Below are 24202 nucleotides of genomic sequence, written 5' to 3' on the forward strand. Positions count from 1 at the left end.
TTTTAGTTGTGATAATGAAATTAGTGACCTGACTAGACTTTCTCCCTAATCAGTGGCATTAACGTAAAAGACAGCTCTGGCACTGCCTTAGCAGATCTCCGTAAGAGTTGAACCACAATGCCAGCCTTATCCTCAACTGTAGAAGAGCAACTTACAAGACCAGAGGCTGTCTAAGTCTTTTTCTATAAATGCCCCCCACCACCATTGTAAGTGGAATTTGGGTACTTTTTAAAACTTTTCATTGGCAGAGAGATGATAGAGGTAGTATTTGTTGTAGAGCTAGATGTCTACATGATTCAGTGTGTTATACTGATGAGTGAGAAGAAAACAGCCCTAAACTCCCTTCTTACATCTTCTGCAGTCTGGGAGGAATAGCTCCACCACATTCTGAGTTCAAAAGTAATAAAATCACACACACACACAGAGAATAATTTTTAAGTATGAGATGGTAAAGCCAATTTGTTCTGTTTTTCATGATGTAAATATAGATGGGCAAGGAAGAATTTCAGTTGAATAAATCAATATGAAACTTTAATTTTAATTATTAACTCTTTTACAATCCTGAGCTATACAATTTCAAAGAAAGACTCTAATTTCATCTAGAAACATATGGCCAAACCTTGGACCCATTTAGTGCAAGAAAACGTAAACATTTGAATCCCGTTTTCAAATAAATGCTCTTTTGTTTCAAAACAGATTTCACGGATAGTTCGAACATCATGTGGAAATGCGTTGCTGGTGGGTGTTGGTGGCTCAGGAAAACAGAGTCTTTCGAGGTTGGCCTCTTTTATAGCGGGATATCAAATATTCCAGATAACGTTAACCAGGTAGGAGAAAATCAACCACGACAGTATGTTTTTCCATAGCTAATTTATCTGGAGTTAAATGTTTACTTTCAAAAAAAATTATATAACAATTTGGTAGATTTCTTTTTTCCAGCAGACTTTTTATCGAAATGTAATATATATAAGGACACATATGCAAATCATGAGTGTCACAAATTAAGGACACCTGTGTGGCCAGGGCCCACATGAAGAAATAAAACATTACTAGTGCCCCAGAAGCACCCCTCCAACCATGTCCTGTCGCAGTCCCTTCCAAGGATGATCATAGTCTGATGTCTAGGCATGTTGACTTAGTTTTGCCTGTTTGGGACTTTATATAAATGGAATCATGCGGGATTTAATCTTTCCTGTCCACTTGCTATTGCTCAACACTATGTTTGCCAGGTTCATCTACATTGCTACATGTAGCAATGGTTTGTTGGTTCTTATTGCTATATAGTATGCTGCTTTATCACACATTACTACGGTTTATCCATGGTGAAGTGCTTGGCCGCTCACAGGAAGTTTGGCAGCTAGAACCCACCCAGTGGCTCTGTAGGAGTAAAGACCTGGTGATCTGCTCCCTTAAAGATTACAGTTTATAAAGCTCTAGGTGCAGTCACTTGGGGTCACTGTGAGCCATAATTGACTCAATGGTACCTACCAGAAACAACTGTTTATAAAGATTTGCCCCCTACCACAGCTTTTTGGGCTATTACAAATAGAGCTACTATGAATATTCTTATATGAGTCTGGGTATACTCCTAGAGGTAGAGTTGCTGGTATAGGGAAGGCGTCATGGATTGAACTGTGTCCCCTCAAAATACATGTCAACTTGACTAGGGCATGATTCCCAGTATTGTGTGACTGTCTTCCCTTTTGTAATATAATTTTCCTGTGTGTTGTAAATCCTAATCTTTGCCTGTGGTAAATGAGGCAAGATTAGGTTATGTTAAAGAGGATTGGGGTGGGATGCAATGCCCTTATTCAGGTCACAGCACTGATCTGATGTAAGGGGAGTTTCCCTGGGGTGTGACCTGCATCGCCTTTTATCTTACAAGAGATAAAAAGAGAAAGAATTGAGCAGAGAGGGACCTCATACCACCAAGAATAAGTTCCAGGAATGGACCATGTCCTTTGGACCCAGAGTCCCTGTGCTGAGAAGCCCCTAGACCAGGGAAAGAATGATGACAAGGACCTTCTCCTAGAACTGACAGAGAGAGAAAGCATTCCCCAGGAGCTGGTGCTCTGAATTTGGACTTCTAGCCTTGTAGACTATGAGAGAATAAATCTCTGTTTGTTAAAGCCAACCACTTACAGTATTTCTATTATTGCAGTCCTAGATAACTAAGACAGAATTTGGTACCAGAAGAGTGGGGCACTGCTCTAACCAAAACCAAAAACCAAACCCACTGCTGTTGAGTCGATTCTGACTCATAGTGACCCTATAGGACAGAGTAGAACTGCCCCATAGAGTTTCCAAGGAGCGCCTGGTGGATTTGAACGATTGACCTTTTGGTTAGCAGCCATAGCTCTTAACCACTACGCCACCAGGGTTTCCACTGCTCTAACAGATACCTAAAATGTGGAAGCGGATTTGAGACTGTGAATGGATAGAAAGCTAGAAGAGTCTTAAGTTGCCTTGAAGAGACTGTTGGTGGAATTATGGATGTCAAAGACAATTCTGGTGAGGACTCCAAAGGAAGTAAGGAGAGCTGTAACATTAGAGATGGCGTAGACAAAGCAGCAGGAGAGACATAGCAGCAACAGAGCCAGGAGATTGGCAGTGCAAGACAGTGCTGGAGCCAACGGATGGAGCCAGAGAGCTGAGTGACTTCCAGACAAAGTTTACCGGTAGGGTGCCTCCAGGCACTTACTGGTGGAGCTAAAGAGCGTTGGAACACTTGCCTGAGCAGGGCAGACACTAAGCTGGCCCAAGGGCCTGAGGGGCCAAGAGGCCAAGAAACCTAGAAGCAGAAGCTGAAGAGATGAGGAACACAGGAAGCAGAGCTGCCTCAGTCTCAAAGGGTAGGACCACAACCTCTGGGGTCTCAAATGGTGGAGCCTTGGCCCCTGGGGTTTCAACGGTGGGGCTACAGCCTCCTAGGTTTCAAAGAGTCAGACCTTCACTAATTTGATTCTGGAGTGTGGGGCTGCTGTTCACGAGTGTCAGCAGGATGGGGCCAGATCTGCTGCCCAAAGCTGAGCGGCCAGGGCTGCCATGCCCAACAGGCTGAAGAACATAGCCTGCCAGGGCCAAGGGGTTAAGGTCGCCACTCAGATGGACTAGGAGAATGGGGCCACCCAAATGCAAGGGAGCAGAGTTGCTGTCCCGGTGGGCCTGGAAGGCAGAGATGAAGCTCAGGGCCAAGGAGCCTCCACCCAGAATCTGGAGAGTGTGGCCAACACTGAGTCTAGAGGGCAGGGCCATTGCCTAAATGGTCTCAGAGAACAGAGGATTATTTTCAAGGCTTGGGAGATAATGTAATATGTTCTACTGACTTGCACGGAGCCTGTTACCCTTCTTTCCCTCCAATTTCTCCCATTTGTAATCGAAATGTCTAACTTTTGCTTGTCCCACCTTTGTACTTTGGAAGCAAATAACTTGTATTCTAGGTTTCACAGATGAAGAGGAATTTTGCCCTAGGATGGAATTTGGACTTCGAGTTGATTTAAGACTTTTGGGATGATATGATGGGGTGAATGTGTTTTACACGTGGCAAGGGCAAGAATTTGTGGGGGGCAAAGAGTGAAATGTCATGAATTAAACTGTGTCCCCCCAAAATATGTGTCAATTTGGCTAGGCCATCATTCCCAGTATTGTATGGCTGTCCTCCCTTTTGTGATGTGATATCATTTTTCTATGTGTTACAGATTCTAATCTCTGCTTGTGGTTATGGAGGCAAGATTAGGTTATGTTAAAGAAGATCAGGGTGGGATACCACACCCTTACTGAGATCACATCCCTCATCCAATGTAAGGGGAATTTTCATAGGATGTGGCCTGCATCACCTTTTATCTTACGAGAGATAAAAGGAGAGAGAAGCGAGCAGAGGGAGAGGGACTTCATACCACCAAGAAGAAGCACTGGGCATGGAGTGTGTCCTTTGGACCTGTGGTTCCTGTGCTGAGAATCTCCTAGACCAGGGGAAGATTGGTGACAAGGACCTTCCTCCAGAACTGACAGAGACAGAAAGCATTCCCCAGAAGCTGGCACCCTGAATTTGGACTTCTAGCCTCCTAGATTGTGAGAGAATAAATTTCTGTTTGTTAAAGCCAACCAACCACTTGTGGTATTTCTGTTATGGCAGCACTAGATGACTAAGACATAGGGCATGCGTATGTTCACCTATAGTAGCTTTGCAAAATAGTTTCCCAAAGTGGATGTACCAATTTACACTTCCACCAACAGTGAGTGAGTGTTTCCATTGCTCCATATCCTTGTCCATCCTTGGTATTTTGAGTCTTTTTCATTCTACCAATTCTAGTGGGTGTGTAGTGGTATCTCATTGTGGTTTCAGCTTGTGTTCCCCGGATAACTAATGATGTTGAGTACCTTTTTATCTCTCATTGGCCATTTGGATAGCCTCTTTTGTGAAATATACCTGTTCACATCTTTTGCCTATTTTTTCAATTGAGTTGTGATTGTTTTTGTTATTGATTGTTAGGAGTTCTTTATGTATTCTGGGTACAGTTCCTTTGTCGAAGTATGTATTGCAAATATCTTCTCTCAATTGTTGGCTTACCTTTTCAACTCTCTTCATGTATCTTCTACTAAACAGACTTGTAATTTTAATGAAACTTAATTTATCAATTTTTCTTTACATTTAGTGCTCTTTGAATTCTGTTTGAGAACCTCTGTTTACCTCAAGTTTATAAAGTTATTCTATGATTTCTATCATATTTGCAACCATAATTTAGTATTTTCATATTTAGAACTATAACCCACTACAATTTATTTTCTTATAAAGAGTGAGGTAGAGGTTAAGATTATTATTATTTTTTGATATAGGCATCTAGTTGACACAGCTCTGTTTACTGAAAAGGTCAACTTTCCCCTGCCATATCATAAGTGTTACTTTTGTCATAAATTATGTATGTGGCTATAGCTGTTCCACTGGTTTATTTATCTGTCTTTGTACCATTACCTATATTTTAATTATTGTAGCTTTTTAATACATCTTGATATTATGTATTGTAAGCTCTCCAAATTTGTTGTTCTTTTTCAAGATTCCTGACTGTTTGGTTCTTTCTATTTCCATATAAATTTTAGATCACCTTATAAATTCTCCTCTCCCTTCATACCACTCTGCAACCAAACAAATAAAAAGTCAAAATTTAGTAAGATACAACTTATAAGAACATTCAAAAACTATCAAATACCTAGCGATTAATCAAATTAAATCAAGCTTAAAATTTTAAGTTCCTTATCAACATTTAAAAACTGGGAGACTTCACATAAAAAAATATATTTCTGACTTTTCTTAAAATAATGGGAAGAGTGGGCAACCCTGGGTTTACATTGCCATTTGACCGGAGTTGAGTAGCAGCTGCATCCTTAGATAGGAAGGCAGTCCTCCAGTCTACCGAGACCTACCAGCCCTGCTTCATTCATTGGCATTACCTGACTGATCCGGTAGGTATTTGAGTTGCTGAGGTAGGTACTGCTGCACCAGTTGCCGTCAGAAATGACAGAGGCCTAAATTAAGGCAGGGAAAATGGGATTAGAGAGGAGGAGTCAGTGGGGACAGTATAAAGTAGGGTAAGTTGATAGGACTTTGCAACTGATTGGATATGGGGTGAAGGAGAGGAAAGAAGCAAGAGTCTGGGACGACACTCCAATTTCTCTAGTAGTTTTGAATCATACTGCATTAAAAAAAAAATGCTTGTTTGAATTTCTGTCTTCTTCACTGATCTATAAACTCCCTGAAGATGGTGATTGTAACTTTGTCTTATTTACCATTACTATAAAATGGTAACTTTTTACTAACACTGTTAAAATGTGTTGAACAAATGAATAAATGATCAGTTTTAAAGGGGTAAAATGAGAATTCCAGTGGGTAAGTACTTGGCTGCTAACCCAAAGGTCAGCGGTTCGAACCCACCAGCCACTCTGTGGGAGAAAGATGTGGTAGCCTGCTTCCATAAAGATTACAGCCTTGGAAAACCTATGGGAGTAGTTTTACTCTGTCCCATTAGGGTTGCTATAGTTGGGTTGACTCGATGGCAGCTAGTAAAATGAGAATTCAGTTCAGAAATGTGTGGAGTATGAGATGTTTACAGAACATTCAGGTAATTAGACTAATAGATGTGGTATTCAGGAGAGAGATCTGGAGATATGAGGGTGGAAGTCTTAGTGGAGGACATTTTTAAGGCCAATGGGAGTATGAATAGGCTTCATAGTGGGAAGAAAAGATGGCTGAAGAGTGAATACTGGGATCTCCTAATGTAGCAAAAGAGGGTTTACAATGGAGAGTGAGAAGGAGAGGCTGAACAGAGAGGAGGAAATCCCAAATGGTTTCCAGAAACCAAGGGGGTCGAGAGTTGGCCTGAAAATGTCCATTGGTCAAGAAAAGTGGCAACTTTCAGAAGAGTGGTTGGGTGCAGAAGTGAAGAAGCAGAGATAACAAGTTTAGGACACTTCTCGAGAAGCTTGGTTGTGAAAGAAAGAAGCAAGAGAGACCAGGACCTAGAAGGGGGTGTGCTGTGACTATGTCTATGTATTACAAAAGCAATACATAACAGCCAGTTTTAAAAACAAATCAGCCCGTGTCTGGTTGCTTCAGATCCTGACCAGTCAGTGAGAGAATTACTTTAACAGAACCAGGCTGCACCTCTCTGGGGAGGATGTGGGCTGCATTGCCCTCACAAGGGAAGCTGTGGTTCAGTGACGCATCTTACCAATTTCTCTTTTTAATGAATTTTCTCCTTTTGAAATTATTCTGAAAGAGATGTTTGTTCTCTGATGGCGCTCCTTTTACCTGGGTCTACAATAATTTCAGTATAGTCCACCGGAAGTGGGTAACAAGTGCTTTTAGTTAAAAAAAAGAAAAAAATTGCTGTCAATTCTGGCTCATAGCGACCCTATAGGACAGAGTAGAACTGCCCCACAGGGTTTACAAAACTGTAATCTTTATGGAAGCAGAATGCCACATCTTTCTCCTGCGAAGCGTCTGGTGTGTTCCAACCCCTCTGCCACCAGGGCTCCTTGCTTTTAGTTTAAACATCTTAAAATAAGCGTTTATTCATTTAAGTGCAGTTAAATATCATCCAAGGAGCCCTGTTGGTGCAATGATTAAGGGCTTGGCTGTTAACCAAAAGGTTGGTGGTTCGAACCCACCAGCAGTTCCACAAGGGAAAAGACCTGGAGATGTATTCCCATAAAGACTATGGCCTAAGAAACCATATGCAGCAGTTCTACTCTGACCTATAGGGTCTCTGTGAGTGGGAATCGACTTGACAGCCCACAACAACAACAAACTTAGAAGTCTCTGGGTGATGCAAACCGTTAAGCACTTGCCTGCTAGCAGAAAGCTTGGCCCTTTGAACTCACCTAGAGGCACCTTGGAAAACAGGCCTGTTGATCTGCTTCCAAAAGGTCACAGCCTTGAAAATTCTATGGAGCAGTTCTACTCTGCACACATGGGGTCGCCATGGGTTGAAATCTGCCTGACGATAACTAACAACAACAAAACATCTGTAATGCCCACAACAACCATACCTGTAGATATTACCAGTATTTCTGCAGATAAAGAAATAGAAGTTGAAAAATGTGAAAGAACTTTTCCAAGATTGCAGAGCGTGGATTTGAACCTAGGTCTTTCTGGCTCCAAAGCCCACAGTCTTTCCATTAGACCATATGGTTTACATTTCCTGTTCTTTACACTGTAAAATCTCCTTCAAGTGACAATTTCTTTGTAGCCTGTGTCATTGACTTACTCATCAGAACTTACATACAGCGCTCCAGAAAATGTCTGCTTTTTTTTTTTTAAATCATATTGCTTCTGGTAGCACATGCATTTAGCAGAAAACAGAGTAAGCAGAAAAACAAAGACCAAGATCTTTTTTCATAATCACATAATTATAAAATTTCTATTATTTATAACACATTGTGTAATGAATCTTTTTTCCTTAGGGCTGCTCTATAGCTAGCCACTTAGCTATGCAATTTGCTGCTATATATAATTTATGACTAATTTTATTCATAATTTATTGTGAACTTCTCACCCATCCAAACACATCAGATAAGTTTCAGATATTACCTTTATATTCACTTGGGCAAAACTGATTGCTAAGAACTAACAGATTGCAGGTACTAGGAAGTTTGTTTCCCTATCCTCAATTACTTTTCATAGATTACTTCTGGTAAATTCCTCTTTCTTGCTTCTCAAGTTAAAAAAGCATAGTTGTTTGAAAAAGAACATGTAGACATTTAGCTCTAATCTCTGTTTTCTAGCAGGGCACTTTGATTTATGGTCTCTTGGAGCAGGTACAGTTTATGCTATAATTATCAGGGGTTATTATGTCTTAGGAAAACCTGGTGGCATAGTGGTTAAGTGCTATGGCTGCTAACCAAAAGATCAGCGGTTTGAATCCACCAGGTGCCCCTTGGAAACTCTATGGGGCAGTTCTGCTCTGTCCTATAGGGTTGCTATAGAGTTGGAATTGACTCGACGGCAACAGGTTTGGTTTTTTATTAAGTCTTGAGATAAATTATGACTATGTATTTTATAATTTTAAAGCTCCTCCTGCTTTTTTTTTTTTTTAGGTCTTATAATGTGAGTAATCTGACAGAGGACTTAAAATTTTTATACAAAGTTGCTGGTGCTGATGGAAAAGGCATCACCTTCATCTTTACTGACAATGAAATAAAAGATGAGGCATTTCTGGAATATCTTAACAACTTGCTATCTTCAGGGGAGGTAGGTCTCAAAAGTTGAGAAAAAGTGCGTATTTAAAGTTTTTTAAGTCATATCTGAGTAGAAAAAGCAGCAACCCTTCAGAAGCGGGGCCAGTTAGCACTACTTCTGATTTTAGAAAGCACTTAAATATGGGATTTGGTAAATTTTCTGAAGTTCCTGTGAAATTAATGTTGCCCACTTCCAGATGTTTTGGTCAATTTCAAATATTATTCCTTATTTGTCTCTTCAATCTTCAGATTGAGCCTAGGAGAAGCCAAGTATTTCTATCTATGTTGGCTCAGTGGTAGAATTCTTATCTTCCATGTGGGAGACCTGGGGTCAATTTCTGAGCAGTGTGCCTCATATGCAACCACCATTTGTGAGTGGCGGGTTGGGTGTTGCTATGATGTTGAACAGATTTCAGTGGAACTCTCAGACCAAGATGGACTAGGAAGAAAGGCTTGGTAATCTACTTCCAAAAATCAGCCAGTGAAGACCCTGTGGATCACAGTGCTCGTATCTGACATCCATCATAGGGGTGATGCAGGAATGGGCAGTGTTTCATCCCATTGTGAATGGAGTCACCGTGAGTCGGTGGCCAACTCGATGATAGCTAACAACAACGATAACATCTCTCTCTAATAGAGAGGAGTATAGAATGGTTGAAGGAGTTATGTTAGCGGTAAGTGACAGTAAGCAGTAAGAAGTGTCATCATTTTGGACACCACTTGGGTGAGCACTTCCATGACCACTCGCACATTTGGTGCTTCATTAGAAGGGCTCACAATACTCAGCGTAAGCTGTACTCACGGCTAAGATTTATTACAGCAGCACAGTAAGGATACACTGCCCCATCAATAAAGAAAGAGATACATCAAGTGGAGTCTGGAGGGAATCGATATGCAGGCTTCCTATGCCCTCTCCAAAGGGGCCATACAAAGCATGTTCTCCCTCCATCAGGAATGTAGTAACACGTGTGCCATGTTTCTGCCCAGGGAAGCCTGTTGGAGATTCAGAGTCCAGTGGTTTTATTGGGGGCGCTGGTGGTGCAGTGGTTAAGCACTCGGCTGCTAACTGAAAGGTCAGCAGTTCGAACCCACCAGCCACTCTGTGGGAGAGGGAAGTGGCAGCCTGCTTATGTAAAGATTACAGCACTCAATGGTCACAGGTTTGGTTTGGTTTTGATTTGGTCTTGTATTGACTCCCTTGGGCTCACAAAATTCCAGATTCCCAGATGGAAAGCAGCTGTTCGTTTTATATCACATTGTACATGCAGTCTAGGCACAGCGGAACAACCTTATCCATTCTAATGGAGGAAACATTCCAAAAACCGAGCTCCCAGATGGCAGCCCAGATGCCAGTGGCCAGCCCTGCCAGCATGTCCTTCTAAAGAACAGACATGCTGTATGAACTCTTTCCTGCACAAAGGTGCATATTGACACTGAATCGTGCACAAGCTAGTTCAGTATCTTGGAGCCAGGGTTGAGGAGATTGACTATGAGGTGAAGAACAGAGGGCAGCACCGGACAATTTAAAGAGATAATTGAAGTGGTGGGAGAGAGAGCTTTTTGGTGATAGCTGTTTGGAGCAAAGGGAAACATAATTTGATCTTGATCAAGCTATTCAATAGAAGGTTGCACTCTTGGTAATTTCTGGCAAACCAGGCATTTAACTGTGGAAATGCAGAAAGAAAATATTTAAAAAGATGATGTGTAAGGAAAAACGAGAACCAGACCTTGGCAGTGAAGTGACTGTGAGGAACTCTTAAAACTCAACACACTTTCTTGTCTATTCCTCAAAGATCTCCAATTTGTTTGCACGGGATGAGATGGATGAAATCACCCAAGGTCTGATATCGGTGATGAAAAGGGAGCTGCCTCGCCATCCTCCTACCTTTGATAATCTCTACGAGTATTTCATTTCGAGAGCGAGGAGGAACTTGCATGTTGTTCTCTGCTTTTCTCCAGTGAGTTTTTATTTTATTTATATCTATGTAGGAGGAGTTGTTTTTTTTTTTTTTAATTTAGATGCACTTAGTTTACCTTCTCTGATGAGATAATTTTCTCAGAAGCTAACTTTTGTAACATTGAATTATAATTAATATTTCACTGATACCAGTCTCCACCTACCAAGATCTCAAGACCAAAGGGTGATAATTTAAAATAGGCATATTTTAAATATGCCTATTTAAAATTAAAAGAATTAAATTAAATTAAAAATTTAAAGAAATTATCACATAGCTTACAATTTTAATTAATTACCTAGAAATATAAATAGTTTTTTTAATCAGTGATATAATTTTGTCCAGCTCTGTCCCCGGTACAGATATACCATTTAAAATGTCCCTGGTACAGGTTCTGTTATTTCCTAGCTCACTGTGCTGTCCAATATAGTAGTCATTAGCCATATTTTGCTATTTAAATTTTAGCTAAGTAAAATTAAATAAAAGTGCAAATTCAGTTCCTTGGTCACACTAGCCTCATTTCAAGCTCTCAATAGCCACGAGTGCCTGGTGGTTATTGTACTGGAAACAACAGATGTAGAACATTGCCATCATCACAGAAAGTTCTACTAGAGAACACTGCTCCAGGGGTCTCACTAGCTTACAAGCCAGCCTGCCTAATTTTTAGATAGCCTAATTGCCAGAAGGGAGCCCTGGTGGCACAGCCCTTAAGCACTTGGCTACTAATCGAAAGGTCCGTAGTTCGAACCCATGGGAGAAAGATGTGGCAATCTGCTTCTGTAAAGATTACAACCTTGGAAACCCTATGGGGCAGTTCTACTCTGTCCTGTAGGGTCACCATGAGTCGGAATCAACTCGATGGCAATGAGTTAATTGCCAGAAGGCTCTTTCTTTTACAGTGAATTGAATTTAGGCTCTCTATACTTTTTCCCTGGTGGCATAGTGGTTAAGTGCTATGGCTACTAACCAAAAAGTAGGCGGTTCAAGTCCACCAGGCGCTCCTTGAAAACTCCATGGGGTAGTTCTACTCTGTCCTATCAGAATTGACTTAATGGCAACCGGTTTGGGGTTTTTTTGGTACTTTTCCCCTCTGATTTTGAATCTGCCCTGTAAAATGAATGAGATCCCTCACCCATATGAAGCTTTCAGATATTTTGAGGCAGCATTTATAGACTCCTCAAGCTGTTTTCTTTTAGACCAAACATCTCCTGTTGCCTTCACCTGTTCTCACTTGTCATAGTATCCAGGTTTTTCATTGTCCTGGTTATGTCTCTCTAGAAGGGTTCTAGTTTTTTCAATTTCCTCTTTAAAAAGTATCTCTAAAATCAAACCCAATAATGCAGACGTAGTTTTAGGACAAGGAAGAGAGTGGAAATATTGCTTCCCTTCATCTGGACACTTGATTTATATGTTAATGCGGCCTAAGAAGAGATTTAAAAAAAAAATTGTGATGTTGTGCTGTTGCCTCAGAATGTATAACCCTGATAGGTTTATGTTTTCTCTCTAGCCAACTTGTAACCCCTTTGTGTTTCTAATGTTTTTTGTCTTTGCCATCAATAGGTTGGTGAGAAGTTCCGTGCCCGTTCTTTGAAGTTTCCTGGCTTGATATCAGGTTGCACTATGGACTGGTTTAGTCGCTGGCCGAAGGAGGCTCTGATTGCAGTGGCCTCCTATTTCCTTTCAGGCTACAACATTGTCTGTTCTACCGAAACTAAAAAGCAAGTCGTAGAAACCATGGGTCTCTTTCATGACATGGTTTCAGAGAACTGTGAAAATTATTTTCAAAGGTAAGTGCCATCACATAAGCATAACAGCTACAGAGCCTCAGTGTTGACTCGGAAGAGGAATTCAGCGTAATACCCAGTAAGAGACTCCTCGTGTTGATTGAGCACCAAGTCCCAGCTGCACTTAGATTTTTCTTGCTTTGATTCTCCTAGTGATTATGCATTGAAAAGATGATAAACCAATGAGATTTAAAAATTAACTAGTGTCCACACTTAAATACCGCTTTCCCCTCCAGACCCCAAAGTAACAGATGCTTAATGAGTCACTTTATTTCATTTACTTAATTTTGTTTTGAAAGTGCCCTTAACTAATTCATTATAAATGGTTTAAAATTAGTTTCTTGTTCAAATGTATGATTCATTGTGATTTCAAAAGTATGCTGTTTTAAAAGTTTCTTTATTGCCTTATGTTAAGGGAACATTGAGGTTTTGTATTTGCATTGCTTAAATTTTATCCGTGTTTTTCATGCCAAACAATTATGAAACAAAATTTTAATTGCCCATTGGAAAGTACACTCACTAAAAACAGCGATGGCGTTCATTATGTGAAAACTGGTATAAACAGTTCAAAAATATCCTTTTTTTCCCCCAAAGCATGACCAAAAAAAAAAAAAAAAAAAACAACCCACAGCTGTCAAGTCGATTCCAACTCATAGCGACTCTGTAGGACAGAGTAGAACTGCCCCATAGAGTTTCCAAGGAGCGCCTGGTGGATTCGAACTGCCCGCCTCTTGGTTAGCAGCCGTAGCACTTAACCATTACGCCACCAGGGTTTCCAAAGCATGTAGTCAATGTGTAAAGTTGAGAAATGTGGATAAAGGTGGGTTAACATTGGTCTCCAGAGCAGCGAGCTCCTCAATGAATGAGCTTCACCCGGGGACCCTTTTTAGTGGGTACAGTGCACCGTAGAAAGGTTACGCCTATTTTTCTGCATGGAGAATCTGGGTAGCACTTATATCAACTTTCTGGGGGATCCATATCATGAAACTTTGTCTATCCTGGACCCTCTCCTTTGCTTAAAGCCACCCATTTTAGAGAATTCTATATAATCTCCTAGCTTCTCTTGGTCAGTCAGTGTGTATTAATTTTTACTATGAGGAAGATTTTCTTTCTACCTAACTTGAATTCCTCCTGCTACTGTCATCTGTGGATGTAAAATTTTACCTTCATACAACTACAAAAGCCTGTTGCTTTATTTTTTTAATTTGGTGTGTTTTCTAAAATTTTCATATCATCTTAAGTTGTAGAGCTTTATTCTCAATGTCACATGTATATAACTCTATAAGGGTAATCACATGTATGTCCAAGTCCATAAAACTTCAAAAATGTCAAAAATACTTCAGAACTCCAAAAGTGAAAAAAAATTAATGTAAATGGTAGAATCACTTTATAGTATGTGAAGAGCTTGTCTTTCATCTGAGTTTCTTCTCTATAAAATTATTTTTAATATTTCTTTTCATGGTTAAATGTAATTCCTATACTCAACTCATAGTGGATTAGAACGTTTGAATCAAATGTGGCTGTCTTGACTTCAAGGAAGATCCAGTGACCCAGGGGAGAGCTTGGTTTTATGTATGAAAATGCATCGCAGCACAAATGAAAATTTACAAAGCGTGTTCTTATACGTTACCTTACTTGAGACTCAGAAAATTCTGTGAGGCGTAGGGCAGAGATTCTCCTCAATATTCCAGATGAGGAAATAGAAGTCCAGAGAGATAGTGAGGGTCAAGTCAAAGACCCTAAGCCCCATCAGACAGGAATCTAGTACTGTTTGTACCTCATGGCTAGGGAAGCCAGACACAATTCCTGTCCTCTTGCTAGTGAATCGCTCTATAGGACTACCCTGGTTTTACAACAGGAAGACGTCTGTATTGACATGTTTTGGGGGTGCACTAAAATGATAGATATTTATGTTCTACTTTCAGATACCGCCGAAGAGCACACGTGACCCCAAAATCCTATCTCTCGTTTATAAATGGTTATAAAAACATTTATACTGAAAAGGTGAAATATATTGATGGACAAGCTGAACGTATGAATATTGGTAAGAAGAACACAATCTATTTCAGGGGGTTCGTTTGATACTGATCCTAATATTTTGTTGATGGATATTGTTCTTTTTGATGAGAAAATACTAGCTTTTATATTTGGATAATTTTGAGGGATGCCCCTAAGTATCTTCTAACCTGTCAAGAAAGTGTGGGTAGAAGAAGTTGTAAACTGAGGTGCCTGTTTTTTCTCTAGAACCATCTCTCTCAGCTTGTTCGGCTCTGTCACACAGTAAGTCACCATAGTCACAGAGCCACTGTTCAGAGATAGGGCAAAAATCAGCTTACAGTTTTTTATCTCAGTATGATTTTCCTTGATTTGCCATGTTGATGTTGTTGTTGGTTTCTGTCATCAAGTTGGACCCCAACTCATGGCAACCCATGCACAACAGAAAGAAACACTGCCTAGTCTTGCATCATGCCATCCCTATAATTAGTTGTGGATCAGACCACTGTGATCCATAGAGTTTTCACTGGCTGGTTTTCAGAAATAGAGAGCTGGGCAAAGTATAAATTGAACAGATTATATGTCCAGAAAGCATGTGGCCCCAATGACCCAAAATGCATTTTGTTGTTGTTGTTAGTTGCCATCAAATCGGCTCTGACACATGGTGATCTTACGTATAAAAAAAAAAAAAAATTTTTTTTTTTTATAACAGAGCTAAATGTTACCTGGTCCTGTGCCATCTTTATGATTGTTGGTATGTTTGAATCTGTTGTTGTGGTTATTGTGTAGTGCTTTCCAACCTAGGGGGCTCATCTTCCAGCACGATATTGGACAATATTCTGTTGTGCTCAATAAAGTTTTTGTTGGCTAATTTTTGAAAGTAGATGGCCAGGCCTTTCTTCCTAATTTGTTGTAGTTTGAAAGCTGAGACTGAAAGCTAAGACTGGGAGCTCCACTGAAACCTGTCCACCATGCATGATTCCACTGATATTTGAAATACTGGTGGCATAGTTCCCAGCATCATGACAACATTCAAGCCACCACAGTAAGACAAACTGATACCTGGGTGGTGGAAAACATACTTTAGTGCTTTCTTTTTATTTTGCCTACACATCACTTGGTCTGTGAAGTTATGGTGGTGATAGAAACGTTGTGGAAAAAAAGCTTCTTCTGTTGTTTTTCTCATGGTTCACGTTCTTGAAGCCTCTCTGCATGATGCTGTAAAACTATTGGTGTGCTGAAGCTGACTCATACTGGCTCGTGAATGCCTATTGTTAAATTTTTAGGGATTTTATGAGCCAGTTGTTAAACAAAGCCTTTAGTAAAATACATCGTATAAACTTACAATTAAATAAATTATATTAAAAATAAACATGATAATTATTTTCTACTACATCTTATTATTATTATTAATGTTCTCCAGGTGATTTCTATCTATTTTGCCTGCGTGGTGGAAATATTATACAGTAGTGTCCAAGTGAGAATTTCTTGGCAGCTCAAAATCAGCCCTAGTGGGAATATTTACACCATGGAAACTGGCAGACATACAAATTGGTGCTTCTTCCCCCTAGAGTCCCAGATGTTTCTTTTCTCCCCCAGAGACCTGAACATTTACTAATACCTCTCACTGTCTGGAATCCAGTAAAATGTGAGAAATTCACTTAACCAGTTGTTTTTCTCTACAATACTGAGAATCACAGTTACAAAGTTTTAGTTTAGTTTTTATAGCAAAGAGAACTACAAAAAAATGTTAATGTATTATCTGCCTCATTGTCACCTCAGCTGCAACATAATTCAAAGGCAAAAAAATGATAGAAACTGTTTACAAAAAAAAAAAAAATTACAAAGCCAAGGATAATACATTTGCCCAGTACATTTCCTGGCTAAGACAATCTTATCCAACATAGCATTGTGACTTTCCCTTAAAAAAGCAGCTAGATAATATTCTTTCATCAGAGCTACTTACTGTACCCTCTGTTGAAACTCTCAGAAATATGGTCAGTATTGTTGCTCCTAAGACATGTATATTTTTAAAGCTCTTGTTCATAAAGACTCATGTTAGTGATAGTACTTATATGGTATATATTCATATACTCAGCAAGAGTGTGTACTTGTAAACTGCCTGATTATCATATTTTCTAAGGTCTTGATAAGCTGATGGAGGCAAGTGAGTCTGTTGCTAAACTCTCTCAGGATCTTGCAGTGAAGGAGAAGGAATTGGCAGTGGCTTCTGTGAAAGCAGATGAAGTGAGTTTGTATTTATTTTATGACTAGTGATGATGCATATTTTTCCATATTAAAAAAAAATGAACAGGGCTTGTAGACTGTGGTTAAGTGAATATTCAAAGACCATTAAATATTTTTGTTTAACTCATATCTGTTATATGTTCTGCTTGGTCTGAGGGTATTATCTCTTCTCTCACTCTGTCTCTGTTGTTCTCTCACCTCTGTTGATGCAATTCTTGCTTGACTATAAGTTGTATTTGGTCTTCTTTTTGCTCCATATTTAGGGCAGCCCAAGCCTCATCTATAAAGAAGGAAAAGGATAAGAGGAAGAGTTAGTGAAATTAAAAATATATATATTATGCATATACAAATATACACCCACTCCTCACTTATTGGCTATCTCATTATGTGACATTTTGCATTTACAACAATAGTAAAAAATCTACTACCTGACTCATTTGCACATTAATGACATACATCTGGCAGTAACAAACACTGAGGTGTGAGTCCTGAGTAGTGCTGGCTGTGATGGTTAAGGTTGTGTGTCAGCTTGGCTGGGTCATGATTCTCAGTGGCTTGGCAGTTATGTAATGATGTAAGTTGCCACTTACAACAACTTGGTCTTTGGAACCTAATCATGTCGAGAGGTGAGCAGTGGGGATATATGCATATATATAGGTAGCCCCTGACTTACGACAACTCCATCATATGTTGGTTCTGACATAAGTGGAATACCTTATTATTATTTTCATTATTATTGCTTTTTATTGTCAGTATCTTTATAAATCCAATCTTTATTTATCTTTGGGGATGGGAAACATTACATGTAAACTTACAGATATGATGACATCAACAAATTAAGTGCTGGAACATTCTATGTAGTACATGTTAATAATGATATGATGTACAAAAAAATAAACTGGCGGTTGTAAGCACGGTTCATTGTAACCCAAATACATTGTAAGTTGGAAACTACTAGTGTATGTGTACTCCTCCCAAGGTGGTAGGGATGCTTATGTGCTGCTCCTTATCTATCACCCACCAGTCTCCAATTGTTCTCAGATTCCACTCCCTGAGAGTCAGTTAAGAATAGATATGTAGATCATGACCCTTAGCCAGTTACTGGAGTGAGTGAGATAACGTAGGAAAGGCGCTTAGCACAGTGCTGGCATAGGGTAAGCATGCAACAAAATTGGCTATTTTTTTTACTGTTGTTGCTGTGTGTTTACTGTGGTTTCTGACAGCATTCTACTTACTTGAATTGTTCCTAGTTCTCCAGAAATTGCATATATTGGAAATGCCATTTTCCTGAAAGCTTGAAGTACTTATTTATATATGCTAAGCTTGAGAAAAGCTTAGAAAATAGAAGACTGCAAAGAACTGCTCAAAGGAATTACTTTTAAAAACCTTAACATGCAGGCAACTTAGGTGAAGAATACATTTGGACTTATTCATGTTTTGTATTGTATTAAATACGAAATATCTAATATAGCTCTGTAAATTTAGCTTGCAAGGCTTCTATTTGCTCCCATGTGTTTCCCCAATTTAACAGGTATTAGCAGAAGTCACAGTAAGTGCTCAGGCTTCGGCCAAAGTGAAAAATGAAGTACAGGAGGTAAAAGACAAAGCCCAGAAAATTGTGGATGAAATTGATAGCGAAAAAGTAAAAGCTGAGACCAAACTCGAGGCGGCTAAACCTGCATTGGAAGAGGCAGAAGCAGCCCTGAATGTGAGCAGTGCATTGTTAACCCTCCCGAGAAAAGTCCTAGTGGGCACCATGTTTCCTTGCATGAAATTAACTGTGGAGTTTTTGTATTCAGAAAACTGAATTGGATTCTTAATGTGATTTATAATCTCTGAGTCTGCAAACAAATGTTCCCATTGCTTTTACTTTTCTAAGGTTTTATTTTTTTAAAGATTTCACTTCCCATGAACTTATTATTTTCATTCCATAAATCAACCTTCCATGAGAACTGCAAAATAAGGCTGGCAATTAATGACTTAAACTATAGCATGAGGGGCTGAGATTATATGCAGAGCCTTCCGGGTTTCTCCAGCACCCCATGCAGGTTATACCATGCCCATTTCTTAAAACCCTCTTTTGCTTCCCCACTGCTCTCAGGATCAAGGCCTGAGCCAGCCATCCACTGCTGCTTTGGAGGCAGGCAGATGTGCGTTTTCCTCTCATCACCACCACTTCTTAGATATGTGATCTGGAGTAAATTTACGTAACTTCCTTGGGTTTCTATGGGGATTATATTCCCCATTGATACTTGAGGGATCGATGTAAGTTAAAAGTAGGGAATCCACTGTACTGGACATACAGAATGTGCTCAAGAAACATTAATCCTGCTGCTGAACCTGACTTCTGTCTACGCCTTGAACTTCATCTCTTGACAATCTACCCCAACATACAGAAACACCTATGTAGGCTTTTGGAAGGATCAAGAGCACATCTTTAAATGTGCCTCTCTCTCTGCCAGGGATGCCTTTCCTAACCTTCATTGCCCAATAAGTGTTCATTCTTCAAGACTGGGCTCATATCTTACCTCGTCCAGAACGTTTTCAGTACTTATTCTGGGCCCTCCTTTGCTTTTCTATCACCCCTGTGCTTCTATCATAGCATGTATCCTCGTTTAGGGTAATCGTGTCTTCTCTGCCCTCCTCAGGAGACTCGGGGTGGTGAGAAATGAATGGTCATGGTGTTCTAACATGGTTCGTTGGGAGTAACAAGGGGAAAAAAAAAGAAAAACAAAGAAACAGAAATCCCAGAATAACACTGAAAGACCCATTATGCAAACATCTTGGAATTCAAACCTTTGAGGAGATAATGCCAGAGCCTGGGGGGGAGACTAAGCTTTAAAGTTTTCTACCTTGACTATTTGAAAGTTATTAGATCTCCACATAACTGTTAATATTACTGAACAAAAAATATATTGCTTTTGAACCCCCAATACAGACTATCAAACCAAATGATATTGCCACAGTCAGAAAACTTGCAAAACCCCCACACCTTATTATGAGGATCATGGACTGCGTTCTGTTACTGTTTCAAAAGAAAATTGACCCTGTTACTATTGATCCAGAAAAACCTTGCTGTAAGCCATCCTGGGGAGAATCGTTAAAAGTAAGTAGAATCTATCTTTGTAAGCCCTGTGAGGCGCATCAGGTGTCCCCAGCCCAAGACATTCAATATAGACCTGACAAGCTGACAGACAGTAATTGATTATTGTATATTGAAGAGCTTATCTTAAACTGCATCACCCCAAAGCTAAGTAAGGATAGATTTTTAAAGCTGAATGCCTTCATATTATGACGTCTGTTTAGAACTGGTGGCTACCATTGACATGGTCTTGATATCAGCCTAGCCCAGTTTTGAAAACATGGGGAGGGGGCCTTTGTGTAGGTTGGTAGCATTTAGATGATCTCTCTGGACAGGAAATATACATAGCTTTTTTCTTTACTCTTTCACTACAGAAGCCAGAAGACAATTTGCAATTTACAGATTTAAGTTGACTGCATCATAAACTTGATTTATATGGTTAGAGCAAATCAATTGTTACTTCAATTTGGAAATACTAAGTCTAAGGAAGAACATACTTATTTTCTCTCCAAAGTCACAAGTTGTGATGCTGTTTTTCAGTTGATGAGTGCAACAGGGTTCCTGTTCAACCTTCAGCAGTTCCCCAAGGACACTATAAATGAAGAGACTGTTGAGTTACTACAGCCGTATTTTAATATGGATGACTACACTTTTGAAAGTGCAAAAAAAGTCTGTGGGAATGTGGCCGGTCTGCTGTCTTGGACACTTGCTATGGCGACATTTTATGGCATCAATAGGGAAGTGTTGCCCCTGAAGGTAAAAATTTTCCTTCCTTTCTCCATAAACCAATGTTTAAAGAAATCAGTCATCAGTATTACTGCTATTAAAGGACAAAGCGTAATTTAGATTAATAAAGGTAGACGTGCTTGTTACCCAATTTTTCTTTGTCTGTATCTTCTCACAGTTTCTCATACCTCTTACACCCTTTATGTATTATCAAGCTGTCACAAAAGAAAACTTGCCATTTCTTAAAAGTTCGAACATTGGGTTTGGAGACTGAGTTTTATTACTGTATTCCAAACAAATTTTATAAAAATAGATCGACTCCTAGAAATGTTTTAAGTCTTAAGGATTTTTAGAAAGGGAACCTTGTATGTATGTAAAAAATGAACAATCAAACAAAAGTTGCTTACACAAGAAATCAGAATGTTGCAGGCTTGCCCCAACCATAAATGCTGGAAGATCACAAAAAAACACATGCAGAGTTTTCAGAGGAAAATTGCTGTGGTCTGGGTATTCAGTAACAAGAATTCAGGCTGCCCTTCGTATATGAGGGAACAGAAAGACATCTTCAAGGGTGCAACTTAGGTATTGGGTGGTAAACACACACACACACCCCAACCATCTATACACTGGGTCTGAGGGAACAGAAGGACATTCTCAGGGATGCAAGGATTCATAAAATATACCTCCAGATACACATTACTCTCAACTTCTCCTCCTCTCCCCTACCCCAAAGCTAAAAGAATTTAAAGTGATTGCTTTGTGGAGTGGAAAATGGTGAGTATGTGGGCAGAGGGTTACTGTTTTTCATAATAACCCTTATAGAAATGATTGCCTCTTTCAACTCTGTGCATGTGTAACTTTGAGAAAAATTAAAAATAAATTAAACCTAAGAAAACTTTAGCAAAGGGGAAGGATGGGAAAAGACAGCAGATACACCCACATAAAAAGATACCAAGGGAGCAGTATTACCATAAATGTAGAACTAAGAAAAAAAGCACTTATGGGAGCAGAGTTACTTTTTATTGATAAAAATTATGATACACAGTGAAAATTTAATTGGAACAATGCTTCATGCAATAAGTAAAGTAGTATTAAATTATATAAAGTAAAACCAATTACTTACTATGCTAAGTAGAAAGTAACAGATACTATATTGTGATTAGTGACCGTGGCACGCACTCTTCACCTGTGGCAGATCCAGTAGGCATAGAGCCTGCTGTATGGGTGTGCAACCTGTGCACACATGGCCCTGTGCTAAGAAGGGCCTCTGCTTGGTTTAATGCCCTCTTGAAAGTCTTAATACTTTTTGAACAAGGAGCTTGTGTTCCTTTTCTGGGGCTACCTTAACAATGTACCACAAACTGGGTGGCTTATAAGAACAGATAGGTATTGCCTCACAGTTCTGAAGGCTAGGAGTCTGAAATCAGGGCGTCCACTTGGTCAATTTGTTCTGAGGGACCTGAGAGAGAAATTGTTCATGTTATATCCCAGCTTCCGGTTATGGTCAGTGATCCTTGGTGTTCCTTGGCTCCGGTGGGACCTCATATCAATTGATAACATCTTCAAAGACCTTATTTCCAAACACGATCATACTCACAGGTACTAGAGCTTAGGACTTCAACATATCTTTTTTGTTTTTTTGTTTTTTTTGCTGTTTTTTTAATTATTATTTTTAATTTTTTATTGTGCTTTAAGTAAAAGTTTGCAAATCAAGTCAGTCTGTCACATATAAGCTTATACATACCTTACTACATACTCCCATTTACTCTCCCCCTAATGAGTCAGCCCGCTGCCTCCTTCCAGTCTCTCCTTTCGTGACCATTTTGACAGTTTCTAACCCTCTCTGCCCTCCCATCTCCCCTCCAGACAGGAGATGCCAACACAGTCTCAAGTGTCCACCTGATACAAGTAGCTCACTCTTCATCAGCATCACTCTCCAACCCATTGTCTAGTCCCTTCCATGTCTGATGAGTAGTCTTCAGGAATGGTTCCTGTCCTGGGCCTACAGAAGGTTTGGGGACCATGACTGCCGGGATTCCTCTAGTCTCAGTCAGACCGTTAAGTCTGGTATTTTTATGAGAATTTGGGGTCTGCATCCCACTGTTCTCCTGCTCCCTCAGGGGTTCTCTGTTGTGCTCCCTGTCAGGGCAGTCATCGGTTGTGGCCGGGCACCATCTAGTTCTTCTGGTCTCAGGATGATGTAGTCTCTGGTTTGGATTGTTACCAGATATATAAGCCTAAGAGTCCATTCACTATTCCTGAGTAGAATCTGATTTTGGGTTACCAAGTGTGTGGTGTAGACTGTCACCTATTCACTTAGAGGAGTAGTGGTGATAGTTGTGTGCATCAGATTCTAGTAGCAGCCGGGGGTCACATTCCAGGGGGGGCAGGATGCTGACAGGCTTCCCCCAAGTGCCAGTGAGGTAGGTGTGTCTCTATTCCTAAAGCACTTTGTTAGGTGGGCTCTGGAGCTGTACCTTAGGCACCCAATGCATGTACCTCTACAGATTGGTAGGTGTCACTATCCTCAGATCCCTATGGCAGGAGGTTAGGTAGAATGGGTGGAGCTTCAGCCCTCAGTTCCCCGTTGTGGGTCAGTGAAGGCTCTGTTTAATAGGTAGAGATATCAGACCTGGGAAACTTGTCTTTCCGTAATCCGCTAAAACAGTTACAGTCAGATCACTATCAGAATTGCCTTTGCATTATAATAGCCACCTTGTTCCCTGTAGGGATGAAAGCGCAAGACTGTGGATCTCATATGCTTGGCTGGAGCTTGTTCTGTATTTTTAGTCCAATTTTGGGAAGTCAGGGAAGGATTTTTGGTCCCTGGGTTTTTTGTAGCTGCTTCTCTCAGGCCAGGAGAATGCGTTAGGAAAAGACAAAAACAAAAAAACAAAACCACAGAGCATTTCACTCTCTGGCCCAGGAAATTCCAATGTAAATGAAGCCACCTGGGAAGGGAAGGGGAGTGATCAGATAGATAGGAGAGAGGAAAAACAAACAAACAAAAAAACCCCATTAAAAAAAAAAAAAAAACCATAGCACCCAGGAATATAGACAAAGTTACTTATCTTGCTTGGTGGTGCCTGTTTTTTCTGAGATTCCCAAGGGCTGTGTAGCCTGTGTGCACTGGCTGGGTCAGATTGTCCCTGAGGGTCAGGCCTGCGTCCTGTGCTTGTGCTGTCTCAGAAGCCTTGGTCAGTTCCTCTGCTCCCAGTCCAAAGCCCGGTGCCAAGGTTCCCTGGCTGGGACGCCACACTCCAGGCTCCAAAACCAGTCACTGCCTCCTGGTGACTTCTCCTCCTGTCAGCCGTGTCGCTGCGCTGCCTGTGTGCACTGGCTAGGCTTCCCCTGAGGTCACTTCTGGGGACTAGGGCTGTGTCCCGTGTTTGTGCCGTCTCAGGAAGCTATGCTCAGCTCCCCTGTGCCCAGTCCAAAGCCCGGCACCAAGGTTTTCTGACTGGGACGCTGGATCCAGGCTCCGAAAACAGTTGCTGCTTCCCTGTGGTTGCTCGTTCTCTCGTTAGCCGTGTCAGTGTACAGCCTGCGTGCGCTGGCTGAGTCTTTGTCACTCAGGTCAAGTCTTTAGATCTGTGTTTGACGGTCAGGGTTGGTAGATTGTCATGTATGTGATCGATTCACCTGTTTTTCCAAGTCTTTTTTGGAAGAGGGATCCGAGG

General features: G+C 40.4%; 1 protein-coding gene across 1 annotated transcript in view; it reads left to right on the forward strand.

Annotated features, from left to right (window-relative positions):
- Positions 1-24202, forward strand: part of DNAH8 (dynein axonemal heavy chain 8) — a 347089-nt gene that overhangs the window by 209674 nt on the left and 113213 nt on the right. Inside the window, exons 58-66 of the mRNA XM_003404207.4 lie at positions 697-827; positions 8593-8746; positions 10527-10691; positions 12249-12475; positions 14398-14516; positions 16611-16714; positions 18246-18422; positions 19653-19820; positions 20337-20552. Coding sequence (XP_003404255.4) covers positions 697-827; positions 8593-8746; positions 10527-10691; positions 12249-12475; positions 14398-14516; positions 16611-16714; positions 18246-18422; positions 19653-19820; positions 20337-20552 — 1461 coding nt within the window. The remainder of the gene's footprint in view (positions 1-696; positions 828-8592; positions 8747-10526; positions 10692-12248; positions 12476-14397; positions 14517-16610; positions 16715-18245; positions 18423-19652; positions 19821-20336; positions 20553-24202) is intronic.

Source organism: Loxodonta africana, chromosome 1 (assembly GCF_030014295.1).
Source record: "Loxodonta africana isolate mLoxAfr1 chromosome 1, mLoxAfr1.hap2, whole genome shotgun sequence".
NCBI classification, from domain to species: domain Eukaryota; kingdom Metazoa; phylum Chordata; class Mammalia; order Proboscidea; family Elephantidae; genus Loxodonta; species Loxodonta africana.